Source organism: Benincasa hispida, chromosome 3 (assembly GCF_009727055.1).
Source record: "Benincasa hispida cultivar B227 chromosome 3, ASM972705v1, whole genome shotgun sequence".
Lineage (NCBI taxonomy): Eukaryota > Viridiplantae > Streptophyta > Magnoliopsida > Cucurbitales > Cucurbitaceae > Benincasa > Benincasa hispida.
The window spans coordinates 8,687,183-8,700,417 of record NC_052351.1 but is presented as its reverse complement, the minus strand read 5'-3'; the positions used below and the strand labels follow the sequence as shown (position 1 = coordinate 8,700,417).

Sequence of the window (13,235 nt, the reverse complement as noted above, 5' to 3'; positions counted from 1 at the left end):
ACAGAGCATGTCGTATTCACTAGTGTTACCAGAATAAGGTACCCAACCTTATCCATGTACTATAGATCATTTTGACTATTTACTCAAACATGATCCACCTTTATGTCTTTCATAAAGTTCAAGTACTCATCCAATAGTCAAGGGACTCTTAGGTTTATTTGATTTCTATTCAAGCAATAGATCTATTCAATAACACCATTATTGAATTATCAAAATAAGTTCCATTGTTTACATACCACGAGTTTTAGGACATAAAACCCAACAAACTCCCATTTGGACTAAAACTCCAATGGTAACTTATACATCCGAAATATAAGACTGAGTTTCTGAGTTTTATAGAGAAATACAATAAACTAGGGTATCCCATACCCGTCTTTTACCATTTGGTATCTCTATACCCAATATTTCTCCCACTTGCCCTAGGTTATCTGGTATTCCTAGTCCTACTAGGTAATTCTCAAACACTTTAGCCGAGAGAATTATTGTAAATATTTTACTATACAATAGGCTTTAGATAAAACTATAAGAGAATTGCATCTTAATCTCAATAATGGCCAGGAAGCACACTTTCCTCCCACTACATTGAGGTACTCTAAACTTTTTGAGCAAGATGCATCTGACCTGTCTCAACAACTCTTTGTTAACAGTCAGATCTAGAAATCTTTAAACTTTCTATACTTTAATCTAGCCATTTAGATATCTGAATATCTACAAATGGCATTTAACAATTTGATTCTCAATAGAGGTTGCTAGAACAAACATAATTTTTGAAAATGAACATTTCATTTATAAAAAAAATACATACAATTTGTTCTTTACAAGTTTTAACAATTAAAACCAAGTAGTAACTTCTCCCACTGGATGAGCTGAGCAAATGGTCCCAGGATCAAGTTAGCCTAGTTACCTTTTCTCTGCTCTCTTCTCGACAATATATTGAGGGCAGTGTCTCCTCCAGTACCCTTCATCATTGCAGTGGAAACATTTCTCTTTGCAGTGCTATCCTTGCCTTTCAATCCAATAGACTTCTTCTTCTCTTTCCCTTTACCTTTCTTCACAAGAATACTCTTACTCTTTGAAGAGGAAGCAACTTTAGGCTTGAAGGACATTCCCCACTTCTCGGCAGTAGTAAAATTTACTTCTGGCATCAGATCCTTTGTTCTCAACATTGTTTGGTAAGCCTGTAGCTCATTGAGTAGAGTAGTCAAATTTTATTCATAAATTCATTCATAATTGCAGAAAACTCTTCAGAAGAGATTCTAGAATAAAACTAACTTGACTTCTATCGTTCATGACATCACCGTTTACTTCTACCATATGAAAGTGGACCATCATGTCTAGAACATGTTCACAAACATAGGTTCCCACTTTGATGTGACTGTTGCAAACGTGCTTAATGGCACCCCTTGCAGAGATTCCATAATCTCTTTGAAAGTACTCATATCCTCATGCTTCTTTTTTCAACACATCAGATAAGCTAGGGAGGATATAAGCACAGGCTATATCATTAGCCCTGACCCATCGTCATATACATCCTAAACATTTCGGTTTGTGTTAGAGCTAGGAATGGGAGGACAATCCTTAGTTAAGACAAATCGCAAATTGTCTATCACAAGTATCGTGTTCAAATTTGATTTCTAATTCACATAATTACCCCCAATACATTAATCTGAGGCTAACACTTGTATTATTGAACTTGTCATTCTGAAATTAGATATCCAATCAAGTTTTAGAAATTTTAATAATTTACTCAAGATTATTATTTTGCAACGATACTACATTAAGACATTCTTGACTAAATACTACCTCCAGAATAACTCATATTCTGATAATCATTTAGGTACCACTTTTGGTCAGACATTATTAACACTTAATAATTCTGTAAGTATAGACCCCCCATTTTTGGACCTTATAGAACAGATGAGTATCGCTCTGAAAATAGAAAATAATACCCAAGACGGAACTATAAAACCTTATTCATTTTACTAAAGCATGGATTGTTCCAAATCCTATGTTACAACCCTCCGTGGGGATAACCGTCATTAAATGACTAGAAAAGGGCCGCTTAAAGCTAACCAGCAGACGCAACATAGGAATCTCATGGTTCAGACTAATGGAGGAGACCACAGGATATGTTGATACATTTCCTTCACCCACTTACTATGAACTACTTCCTTCGTTCACCTTGGTATTGACGTATACATCCGCTCTCCGTAGGGAGGTCACTTCCAGGGTGACACGAAGCGTTATATGAATCTCAGGTGTGAACTATGTGGAGACGTGGCAGTTGAAATCATACACTTGATTTCTGTTTGAACAACTTCCCCTTATTCATCAAAGTCTAAATTTAAGCTAAAAAGTAATCTCCGGAGGGAGGTCACTTCTAGGGTGACACGAAGTATCGCTTAAATCTAGACTGTGAATTCTTAGGGATGCGAGAGCTAAGAATAACATACCGCATATGTTATTAATCTCCTGCTGAAGTTTTCTAATAACTCTATCATATAGAAGTTATTCACTACCACTGAAGTGTTCTAACGTTTGGGTAACTATATACTTAGGTTCTTTTCCAACTAATAAAAATAACCCTAAGTCTATGTGGTTTATCCATGTATAACTCTTATAAATGGACTTAAACCTACAATGTCTAGGTGATAAATGCTTTTATTACCTCACATCGCTCACGAATACTCATAAAACTGGTTACCAACGCTCAATTATTCGCCCATAATCCCCAGGTCGGAGGTGTTCCATAGACCGTCAACTTAAATACCCCCAACCTTCGACAGGATTATATACCGGTTGAGTTTTTAACCCTAATTTTACAAGTTTAACGACCTATTTTAACTAATTAGAACAAGTGGTTAACCTACGTGAGCATGCAGTTGTTCTTCGTTATGGATTTTAAATGTCTAACCCAATTTTATAACAGCTTATAAAATCCAAGCATTCAATATCTAATATAACACTTATATTAAATACAAGAAACTTTAACATGCATACTATATATTATAACAAATTATAACATACTTTCAATGCATGTTGTATGCTTCCTATGGTAGGATTTTAAATCTAAATAGCATACTATATGTACATACAAGATTTATTTAATTCTAACATACATCTAATGCATAAATAATTAAACACGTACTGATATAGTTTTAGTTTTGGCAAAAACAAGCAAGCAAAAGCCTAACTATTAGAAAAACGGCTTCACCACCACTCGAACCACTCCAAAACCGCTTGAACCTGACCCGAACCGTCTAAACTAGACCAACAGAGTCTGAACCAGACCAACCACAAACCATTTGAAGCTAAACGGACCAAACCTCAAGAGAACCGGTCGAACCAGCTTCTCTTGCTCTCGCTCAAAATCTCGCTAAGTCTGATCGTTTAGCAATGACGATCATCGTCATGCAATTGGCTTGATCGTTTAGTGTTTGCTTGATCGTTTAGCAACCAACGGCTATCGTTTAACAAAGCTACACGATCGCATAGTTTTCGCCTTCTATCATATAGTGTAATCGTCTAGCGCCGGAGAATGCTACACAATCGCTTAGTGTCAAAACACTATCGCATAGCTCCATCGTTTAGAACCTCATCTTGATCATTTAGTGTGCGGACGAGGTAAGCGATTGCCTAGTGCTATCACATAGAAATTGACATATCGCTCAACTGCCGCTCATAGGTAAACGATCATGTAAGCGATCGCTCAGTGCCATCGCATAACTCTTCACCGCATCACTTAGCACCCGAACAAAGGTAAATGATCATGTAAGCAATCACTCAGCACCATCGCATAGCTCTTCGCCACACCGTTTAGCTCCCGAACAAAGGTAAACGATCGTGTAAGCGATCGCTCAGCGCCATCGCATAGCTCTTTGCCTCATCGCTTAGCTCCCACCCAAAGCTACACGATCGTGTAGTGCCATCACATAGCAAAATAACACATCGTTTAGCTCCCGAGGTAGATGATCGTCTAGCGCACAACACCTAAACGATTAACGCCCGAGCTAGATGATCGTTTAACTTGTCCTTCATATCGTCTAATGTATGAAGCTAAATGATCGTTTAATTACTGAAGCTCAACGACGATATGAACAGAGGCTGATCGTTTGGAATCTGTAACTTGGCCCCTTCGCTTGTTTCGTCGAATTACAGCTTAATGTTAACTATAATGACTCCAAATAAATTACAGACTCTTGGGAAAGCATTAAAGCTCATCAAACAAGAGCTAATTATAAATTTAAACGAGAAATCAAAGAGAAATTAAAGGTCAAAACTCAGAAAACCATATCATTACAGCAGTTTCATATTTTCATACAAAACACCCACCAAACCAGAATTAATCTGAACTGAATGCTTAGAAGATGCTCTGATACCAATTGTTGGATCGACGCCAGCATGCAGCAGAAGAAATCGGGATCCATAAGCATTCTAATTCATTAATTTTGGTTGAAAAGAAACATGCTAAAAATAGAGTTTAATGGGTTTCAAGAACATACCTTGACCGAACCAACGAAATCTCCATTTTCAGCTGCAAAATTCTCTGAATCCTTGTGTAGACCACCATAAGATCTTCTCTACTATCCTCTTGATGCTCTAGATTGAGTTGTGGGACTTAAAATAAGCTGTAATCAAAGGGAATATGGAGAAAACTCACTGAACAGAACCCATTAAAGAACACCTTCTTCATTCGAATTTTTCAGCAAAAATTCAGTCGGTTCTTCATGCCTTTCTCCACTCTAATCTCTTCAATATATTGCAGACTATCATGCAAAGAGATGTGCTGCATGGGATGCAGCTTATGCTTGGAGTAAAGCAAAGGAGAAGGTGGGTTCCAAGTAAGTTAGTTGAAGATGAAAAATCCATTTTTTCAAGTTTGTGTAATTTTTCCATTTTCCAAAAATCCAAAATTAATTTCAAAATAATATTTTATTTCTAAAATCAAAATTTATTAATTTTACAAATTAATTTCAAAATTTAATTTTCTAATAAAATTAATAAATAATTATTTAAACAATTTAAATAATTCTAATTAATTTAATATTTAATATCCTTTGTTCAAGCCCCAGAATCAATACTTAAGGGATTTCAAAATTTAGTATTAATTTCCCTTAAGTATTAATATCCTTTGTTCAAGCCCCAGAATCAATACTTAAGGGAACAACCTCTCTACTATCCCTAAAGTAGGTAGGAGTGAATTCTCTCTTGCACCCTATGTCCCTCAACTATCTATCCAGTCTTACCCCTGAAATGGCAATCATATTGGACCGACGTTGTTGAGTCAACCCTCACCTATTCAAATCTAAGGGCAATCCCAGATAAACAGGAGTTCATAGTTAGCTCGGGATTGAGGTCAAGTTACCTAGGCCATCGCTTTGAAATAGTCAGTCTTAAACAATAAACAGCGTTATAATGTAAGAGTGACTCATTTGGTGGTCCGATCTTGTACAATCTCTTTTGCACAAGGACACCCCCACTCCTCATGTCTAACTTAATGAATTAGGATCACTTCATTTGTAGTACTTTACAACTCCTTGTAACAGCTACAGAGCAGGCCGTATCCAATAGTGTTACCAGAATAAGGTACCCAACCTTATCCATGTACTATAGATCATTTTGACTATTTACTCGAACTTGATCCACCTTTATGTCTCCACATAAAGTTCAAGTACTCATCCAATAGTCAAGGGACTTTTAGGTTTATTGGATTTCTATTCAAGCAATAGATCTATTCAATAACACCTTTATTGAATTATCATAATAAGTTCCATTGTTTACATACCACGATTTTTAGGACATAAAACCCAACAGATAGCTGCACTCTTCGCACTGTAGATTTATTTCTGTGTCCACGAATATAACCAATCAATAGTGAGTCAACCCTTCACAAATTGCTCATGTCTATAGCTAGGTTAAAATATCGTTTTACTCTTGTAGTTACATCTAAATCCTTAAATATTATTGATTCCTTTAATGAACAAACAGTTTATAGTCCAATTATAATTAATACCTCTCGGGCTAGTGAGAGGTTGAGGCTTTAATGTTCAAGATCTGGAACTAGTTATTAAGGGAGCAATTTATTTATATTTCCCAAGGTTGGGAAATGAGTGAATTCCATCTTGTGTAGTTATGTTTCCAGCTCCCCTACTCGAACAAGTCCCCAAAATGGTAGGCTCGTTGAGTCGACTAACAAGGCCACTCTCACCCATACAAATCAAAGGATTGCCTTCATAGACAGGAGTTCACAACTCACTCAGGATTAAAGTCAATTCACCTATGGTCATCCTAGTGAAATGTAAGTCTCTTCTAGCAATGGTGTTATATAGAAAGACTATTCATTTCGCAGTCCTGTCTTATACAAACTCTTTGTATAGAATACTCCTATTCATATGTCTCCACATGAATAATCAGGATCAGATCATTTGTAGCAATTTACAAAAATTGTAACATCTATAAAGGAGGTCATATTCGTAGTGTCACTAAGATAAAATACCCAGCCTTATCCATCTACTACAGACCATTTAGGTTATTACTTAAACATGATCCACTTGTATGTCTCTACATACATGTTTAAGTTTCATAATAATTTTGTATTTTAGTTTATTAAATTGAATTAATGCAGTCTAAACATTAATAAAATACCTCTTATTTTATTAGATATATAATTTTTCTTTACAAACTACAATATACACTTGATTTAGGACATTAACTTCAACAGATTCAACCAGAGGGATTCATTGAACAAGGTCAAGAGCAAAAGATTTTACAATCTTAATCAGTCCATTTATGGATTGAAGCAAACATCTCGATCTTGGAATATAAGGTTTGATGCTGTAATCAAATCTTATAGCTTTGATCAAAATGTTGATGAGCATCGTGTTTACAAGAAGATCATCAATAGTTCAGTAGCTTTTCTTGTGTTGTATGTTGATGATATCTTACTCATTGGGAATAGTGCAGATTACCTGACTACCATTAAAGAATGACTAGCTACTCAATTCTAAATGAAAGATTTGGGTGAAGCACAATTTGTTCTAGAGATCCAAGTTATAAGGAATCGAAAGAACAAACCATTAGCCTTATCTCAGGCATCCTATATTGACAAAGTGCTCGTCAGATATTCAATGCAAAATTTCAAGAAGGGCCTGTTACCTTTCAGGCATAGAACTATCTTGTCTAAGGAAAAATTTCCTAAGATATCTTAAGAGGTTGAGAAAATGAGACAGATTCCCTATGCATCTGCAATGGGTAGCCTTATGTATGTCATGTTGTGTAATAGACTTGACATCTACTATGTAGTGGAATTGGTCAGTAGATATTAATCCAATCTAGGATTTGATCACTGGACACCAGTTAAAGCTATTCTCAAGTATCTTAGGAGAACGAGAAATTATATGCTCGTGTATGGGGCTAAAGATTTGATCCTTACAAGATACATTGACTCTGATTTTCAGACTGATGAGAATAAAAAAAATCCATATCCATCAGTGTTCACTATGAATGGAGGAGCTATAGTATGACTCAACATTAAGCAAGGTTGTATTGCAGATTCCACCATGTAGGCTAAGTATGTAGCTACCTGTGAAGCTGCTAAGGAAGTTGTTTGACTCAAAAAAATTCTCATAAATTTGGAAATTTTTCCAAATACGTCCTGGCCCATCACACTTTATTGTGATAATAGTGGTGTTGTGGCAAACTCTAATGAGCCTTGTAGCCATAAACGTGGAAAGCATATAGAGCGCAAGTATCATCTTGTCAGAGGGATTGTGCAACGAGGAGATGTGATTGTCATAAAGATCGTCTCGGAGCACAATATTACTTCCATTTACGAAGGCTCTCACGACTAAAGTTTTTTAGGGGCGCCTGAAAGGTCTGGGTCTACGAGATATGAGTCATGTATGCTAAGGCAAGTGGGAAAATTTATTGGGTATATTGTATGCCCTAGTTTATTGTACTGTATATTGAAACTTTACCTTACATTGTATATTGATACTTTAGTTTCCCACTCGTCTTTTATTATATTTTGATACATTCCACTAGCTTGTGGAAGATTGTTTGGATTGATGTCTTAAATCTAGTGTATCTCATGGTTTGTAGTTTTGTTAACATAAATTATTTATCTAATAAAATTATAGGTATTTGATTTGACATTTAGACAACGTTAATTCAATCCAATAAACTAAGATCCAAGGTTATATGATGGCACTTGAATAGTATGTGGTTGACATATAGGTGGTTCATGTTCAATTAATAGCCTCAAAGGTCTACAGTAATGGATGAAGGTTGGGTGTCTTATCCTAGCAATATTACAGAGACGACCCACTTTGTAATTGTTACATGAGATGAAAAGTGGGCCTGGGGGCCCCGGGGACTGTTTCGGGCACCAAACAAGCTCCGTTCCCAAAACCGTCTGGCACACGACTTTTTTTATCGTTCTTAACCCCTGGGTCCGTTTTCGCGCTTTTTCGTGACGGAAGGTTCGCGCATAAAAATTGGGTCCTGAGGCCCTGCCCCGCGACACCCCAGCCAAGCCATGCGACATCCCCAGCCAAGCCATGCAACACCCCAGCCAAGCCATGCGACACCCCCGCGGGGCCCCGGGGGCCGTTTGGGGCACCAAACGAGCTCCGTTCGCAAAACCGTCTGGCACACGCCTCTTTTTCATCGTTCTTAACCCCTGGGTCTGTTTTCGCGCAATTCCGTGACGGAATGTTCGCGCACGACAAACGGGCCCCCGACGCAGCCCGTGGGGCCCCGGGGCCCGTTTGGGGCACCAAACGAGCTCCGTTCGCAAAACCGTCTAGCACACGCCTCTTTTTCATCGTTCTTAACCCCTGGCTCTGTTTTCGCGCAATTCCGTGCCGGAAGGTTCGGGAGCAAAAAGTGGGCCCAGGGGCTGTTTCGGGTACCAAATGAGCTCCGTTCCCAAAACCGTCTGGCACATGACTTTTTATCATCGTTCTTAACTTCTAGGTCCATTTTTTCATTTTTTTCATGACGGAAGGTTCGCGCACAAAACTTGGGTCCAATCATATTGTTCATATAAAGACAAGTGTGAATGGAGGTATCTAGTATAAAGGTGTTTATACATAGAAGTAGCATCGGTGGTATGCAACAGGCAATCGAACGTTTATCAGACTACTGAAGGATATTCTGCATAGAAGTAGCAAAATTAGTCCGAAATTTAAATATGTTATGTGTTAAAAAGTATGTGATCGTATGCTTCGTTTTTTGTATAGATTTATTGATAGAAAATATCTAAATTTCATGTCTTTACCTTATTATTTTAAATGAAAGTGACACAATAACTTATATTTCTACCAATTATCAGTTTGAAAGATGGATTTTTTTTAAAAAAAAAAAAGAAGTAAAACTTACAGAAAACATAGGGATGCACACTGGCATGGACATGCAAATGGGGCCTCGTGGGATACGTGGCTACCAGCGTGGACGTGTAGGCATGGGATGCGTGCCACCAGCGTGGATGTGCGGGTGTGGGATGCGTTGGCGTGGATGTGGGATGTATGGCCGTGTGGGAGTCTTGGAGAGACGGAGAGGGAGAGGTCGAGAGGAGACGCGGGGTCAGAGGTAGTGGCCTAGTGTCAGACCCTTTTAAGTTAATGGATTGGGCCTGGGGGGAGTTGTTAGGCCTTGGGGAGTTCTTAAGATATTTCTATTTCATATTTAAGTGTATAATAAAAGTTTTTAAGAAAAAAATATATAATATTAATATAGTGGTCAGGATTGATCTAAATGTCGGTCGGTTTAATTTGGTTTTTAACTAAATTTTTACAAAACTGACCCCGACTTATTTTTTGAAAAAAATTGCCCTCTGAACTTCAGTTTGGTTGTTTTCGATCGTTCAACTTGGTTTTTCGGTTATCCCTACTCACCCCTCGTGTCAGAAAGAGCTTATAAATAATCTCCTTCAATAATCTCGAAGGAGACACATAAATAGACTCCGAATGAGCAACTCTAATTCTCCCTATGTTTAGTTCAACTAATTACTCCTTGTACTAATTTAGACATCGAAGTGTACTCAGTTTGATATTTACATCGATGTGAACTCTCATATAGATCAATTCTATTAATGAGGTTAGACCAAGAGATAGACTAGAGGAGCAACCCAATACTACATGCGAGTTTTCCCTGCCAACCATTAATATAACCAATAAGAAATTGCATATTGGCTATATATTATGTTTTTATTATATACCTCATAATATGATTTATTATGAATGTTTACTTAATATAAGAAGATAACATTAAAATCTCGATCTTTTCATGAAAAAATTATTAGTTTAGTCAAAGGACAAGATAAGTCTATCCAAAATAGAAAAAAGTTATTAAATATATAGATATATATTAGACAAATTATTTTAGATAAGAAAAGTGCTGAAAATATAGCACAATATATTATTAGAACTGGGAACTTTAAGTTCTTCATCCTGCTTAAAAATTTAAAATAATAATAATAATAATAAGTCTCAAGAACCATGTTACTCGACGCTTGACAACTCCAACTAGAAAAGGAATTACTTCATAAAATACTTTTAATTTGGAATCAGCCAACTCAGTTTGATCATCTTTATTTAATTTATAGAACATGTAGTTATTCTATTGATCTTTTTTTAAATGTAGTTATTTCATTGAAGACATTAATACCTTTTATCCTAGAATTAAATTATAAACAAGTGAGACTTTGGCAGATGGAAAAAGTTGCATACATCAGTCTTAAACCCAGAAACTAACCAATTAGAAAATTAAAAATACCAAGAGAATGAGATAACCTAACCATGAATAAGATCACAAATGGTACTATTAACTCTTCTTTAATTTAATCTTGTAAACTTAATTCACGCACATATCAACTCTAAGTTTTTTTCGTTCATCCATAAATAAGATCAACGTCATTACATTGTTCATCTATGATCTATCTAGTTGAGTCGTAACATTTTATAATATTCTTTTTTTTTATGACAAAAAATATAAAATAATAATCAATGATGTAAAATGATAAACATTTGCTTTTTCATTAATCGAAACTTACAGAAAACTCTGAAGTCCAAATAAAGCTTCCGGAACTATAAAAATATGTACAAAAACCCCAACATAAAAACTTCAAAAAGAAAAATCAAAGGATCTCCCAATTTCAAGTCACCAGAAATTAATAATATATATAGTAAAATAGGAAATAATTTGAATCAAGGATGTGATCCCCAGGTTGCCCAGTTGGCTTCACTTCCAACACGTGGCATGGTGTGAACCCTTGATTGGACATCAACCTTAAAGTTGGCCCCACACATAACTCCTTCACTATCAATTCTAGGCATTGCCTTCATCTTCTTTGTCGGATGCTCAAAACTCATTAGCCCTCTCTCACTGTGGAACATACAACCTGCCAATTACAAAATCCACGTCAGATTTTAAAAACGGCTATTTCAATTTCTTTCTTTTTAAATTCTAATGATAATAAACGAAATATATTACCGGGTGGAAATGGAGCAAATGACTTGGCACATCCAACTTTAATGACCTCCAAGTTGTCCGAAATTACAAGAGAGCCATCACCGGCAGTGCCCCAGTACAGATTCATCCCCTCACGCGCATCCTGTTTTTTCATTTGAAGAAAACTTCAGAAACCCAATTCCTTTTCAGGTAAAAAAAAAACCAATCCATAATTTTTAAAACTAAGTATGATTTTTTATTTAGTTTTAAATTTCAAAAGGTTATATTTCTATTCTTTTAATTTCGATTTGGTCTTGATCAAACAAAAAGAACACATCCTTTAAATCAAGGAAGAAAATAAAGGCGGTTACATCCATTTATTGTACAGTTTAAATAACACTTAATAAAAATAAGTCGTGTGACAAATTTTTTTAATTAAATTAATTACATTTTTTCCTATTATGCATAAAAAAAAAAAAAAGAAACCATAAAATTAGTTAGATCTAATCATTGTCCTTAGATGAATAAAAAAGGAATCCTTTTGATCCTTAAGTTTTTAGTATGATTTTCATTTGGTCTCTGAACTTTTTTTTCTACACCTTCCATTCTCCAATAAAATTTCTACTACTATAGATATAGAAAAGGGGAAAAAAAAGTAACATAGCTTACCAGAGCTGCAAATACAGTGCCGGCCTTCCGGTCAAAAACCACAAAGGCGAAGTTGCCTTCAAGTTCTTTAAGAACCTGATCGGCCGGGTACGGCCCACGGTCTCTTAGGGTTCGATAAGCTTCAATCACAAACATGGCTTCGTTCGTAGCTTTTGAAAGCCCGTACTGCTTGTTTAACCGGCTCAAGTTGTTCAAGCTCCCCTTGAACATACAGTACATTTCATCTAATCCACAAAATAACCTGCCATTTTTTCCCCATTCAATCACTGATTAACTAAAATGCTAAAACACAGGATTTCAGATCTCGAAATTTTATACAGATCATAAATTAGTACTTACATTTGATGGTGAGCAGAGTGAGATCGAGATGGATCGAACGCTATGGACGCCGCATTCCCAAAAGACATTGACAGAGCTCCACAAGCACCAGAAGTGACGAAATGGTTGATAATTTCTCGAGGAAGCTTGGGCTTCACCGTCGGGAGGCGAAATGACGCCGGACTCTGAAGCTCCGGCGGTGAGGGAACCGATTGGCTGTCGAAAATGGCCAACATCTTCTTCACTTAACAGATCTTACCTTCGCTTTACTGAAAACGAATAATTTTTGTTTTGATTGAAATGGGAAAGAAATGATGGAGAAGAAAAGGGATTTGGGGGGAATATTTAAAGGGGGTGTGTTTGGTGCTGAGAATAAGGCTGCTGACGTGGCGACGTTATCCAAACTCGGATTAATCAAGGATTTTTCGATGTGTATTGTGAAATACGGTACCGAGTCAAATCTTTCCGGCTCTTTGGTTTCCAAATTTTATCCGATTTTAAGACTCCAATTTTTTATTTAATAAATAAGTTAATACACCAATTTCTATGTATCTCCTTCAATTAAAAAGAAAAAAAATGTAAAAAAATATATTCTTTAAAAAACTTTACAACTTGTGATTTGATACTTAGTTAGCTTTACAGGATCATTAAGTATATATATATAATTTTGATACTTAGTTGGCTATACAAATGTATATAATTTTTTAAGTTTAGTCCATTAACTTGTAATTTTGTGTTTATATATAATTCATTTAAAAATTATCTAACAAATCTCTTAATTTTTAACTTTTGTATTT

The 13,235-nt window shown here is 36.1% G+C and overlaps 1 protein-coding gene across 1 annotated transcript; it reads right to left on the bottom strand.

Annotated features, from left to right (window-relative positions):
* Positions 1–11,012: 11,012 nt before the first annotated feature.
* Positions 11,013–12,767, bottom strand: LOC120072909 (stem-specific protein TSJT1-like). The gene is made up of 4 exons (XM_039025439.1): positions 12,460–12,767; positions 12,121–12,361; positions 11,494–11,614; positions 11,013–11,401 (listed from the first exon to the last, which is right to left on the bottom strand). The coding sequence occupies exons 1-4, from the start codon at positions 12,672–12,674 to the stop codon at positions 11,208–11,210; spliced, it is 771 nt and encodes a 256-aa protein (XP_038881367.1). The 5' UTR covers positions 12,675–12,767; the 3' UTR covers positions 11,013–11,207.
* Positions 12,768–13,235: the final 468 nt, after the last annotated feature.

Excerpts from the sequence above, each read along its gene's own strand:
- LOC120072909 (XM_039025439.1), bottom strand. The coding sequence starts at position 12,674 with ATGTTGGCCATTTTCGACAGCCAATCGGTTCCCTCACCGCCGGAGCTT. Across the intron at positions 11,615-12,120 it reads GCACTGTATTTGCAGCTCTG|GATGCGCGTGAGGGGATGAA; the intron begins GTAAGCTATGTT and ends ATGAAAAAACAG. Across the intron at positions 11,402-11,493 it reads ATTTGCTCCATTTCCACCCG|GTTGTATGTTCCACAGTGAG; the intron begins GTAATATATTTC and ends TGTAATTGGCAG.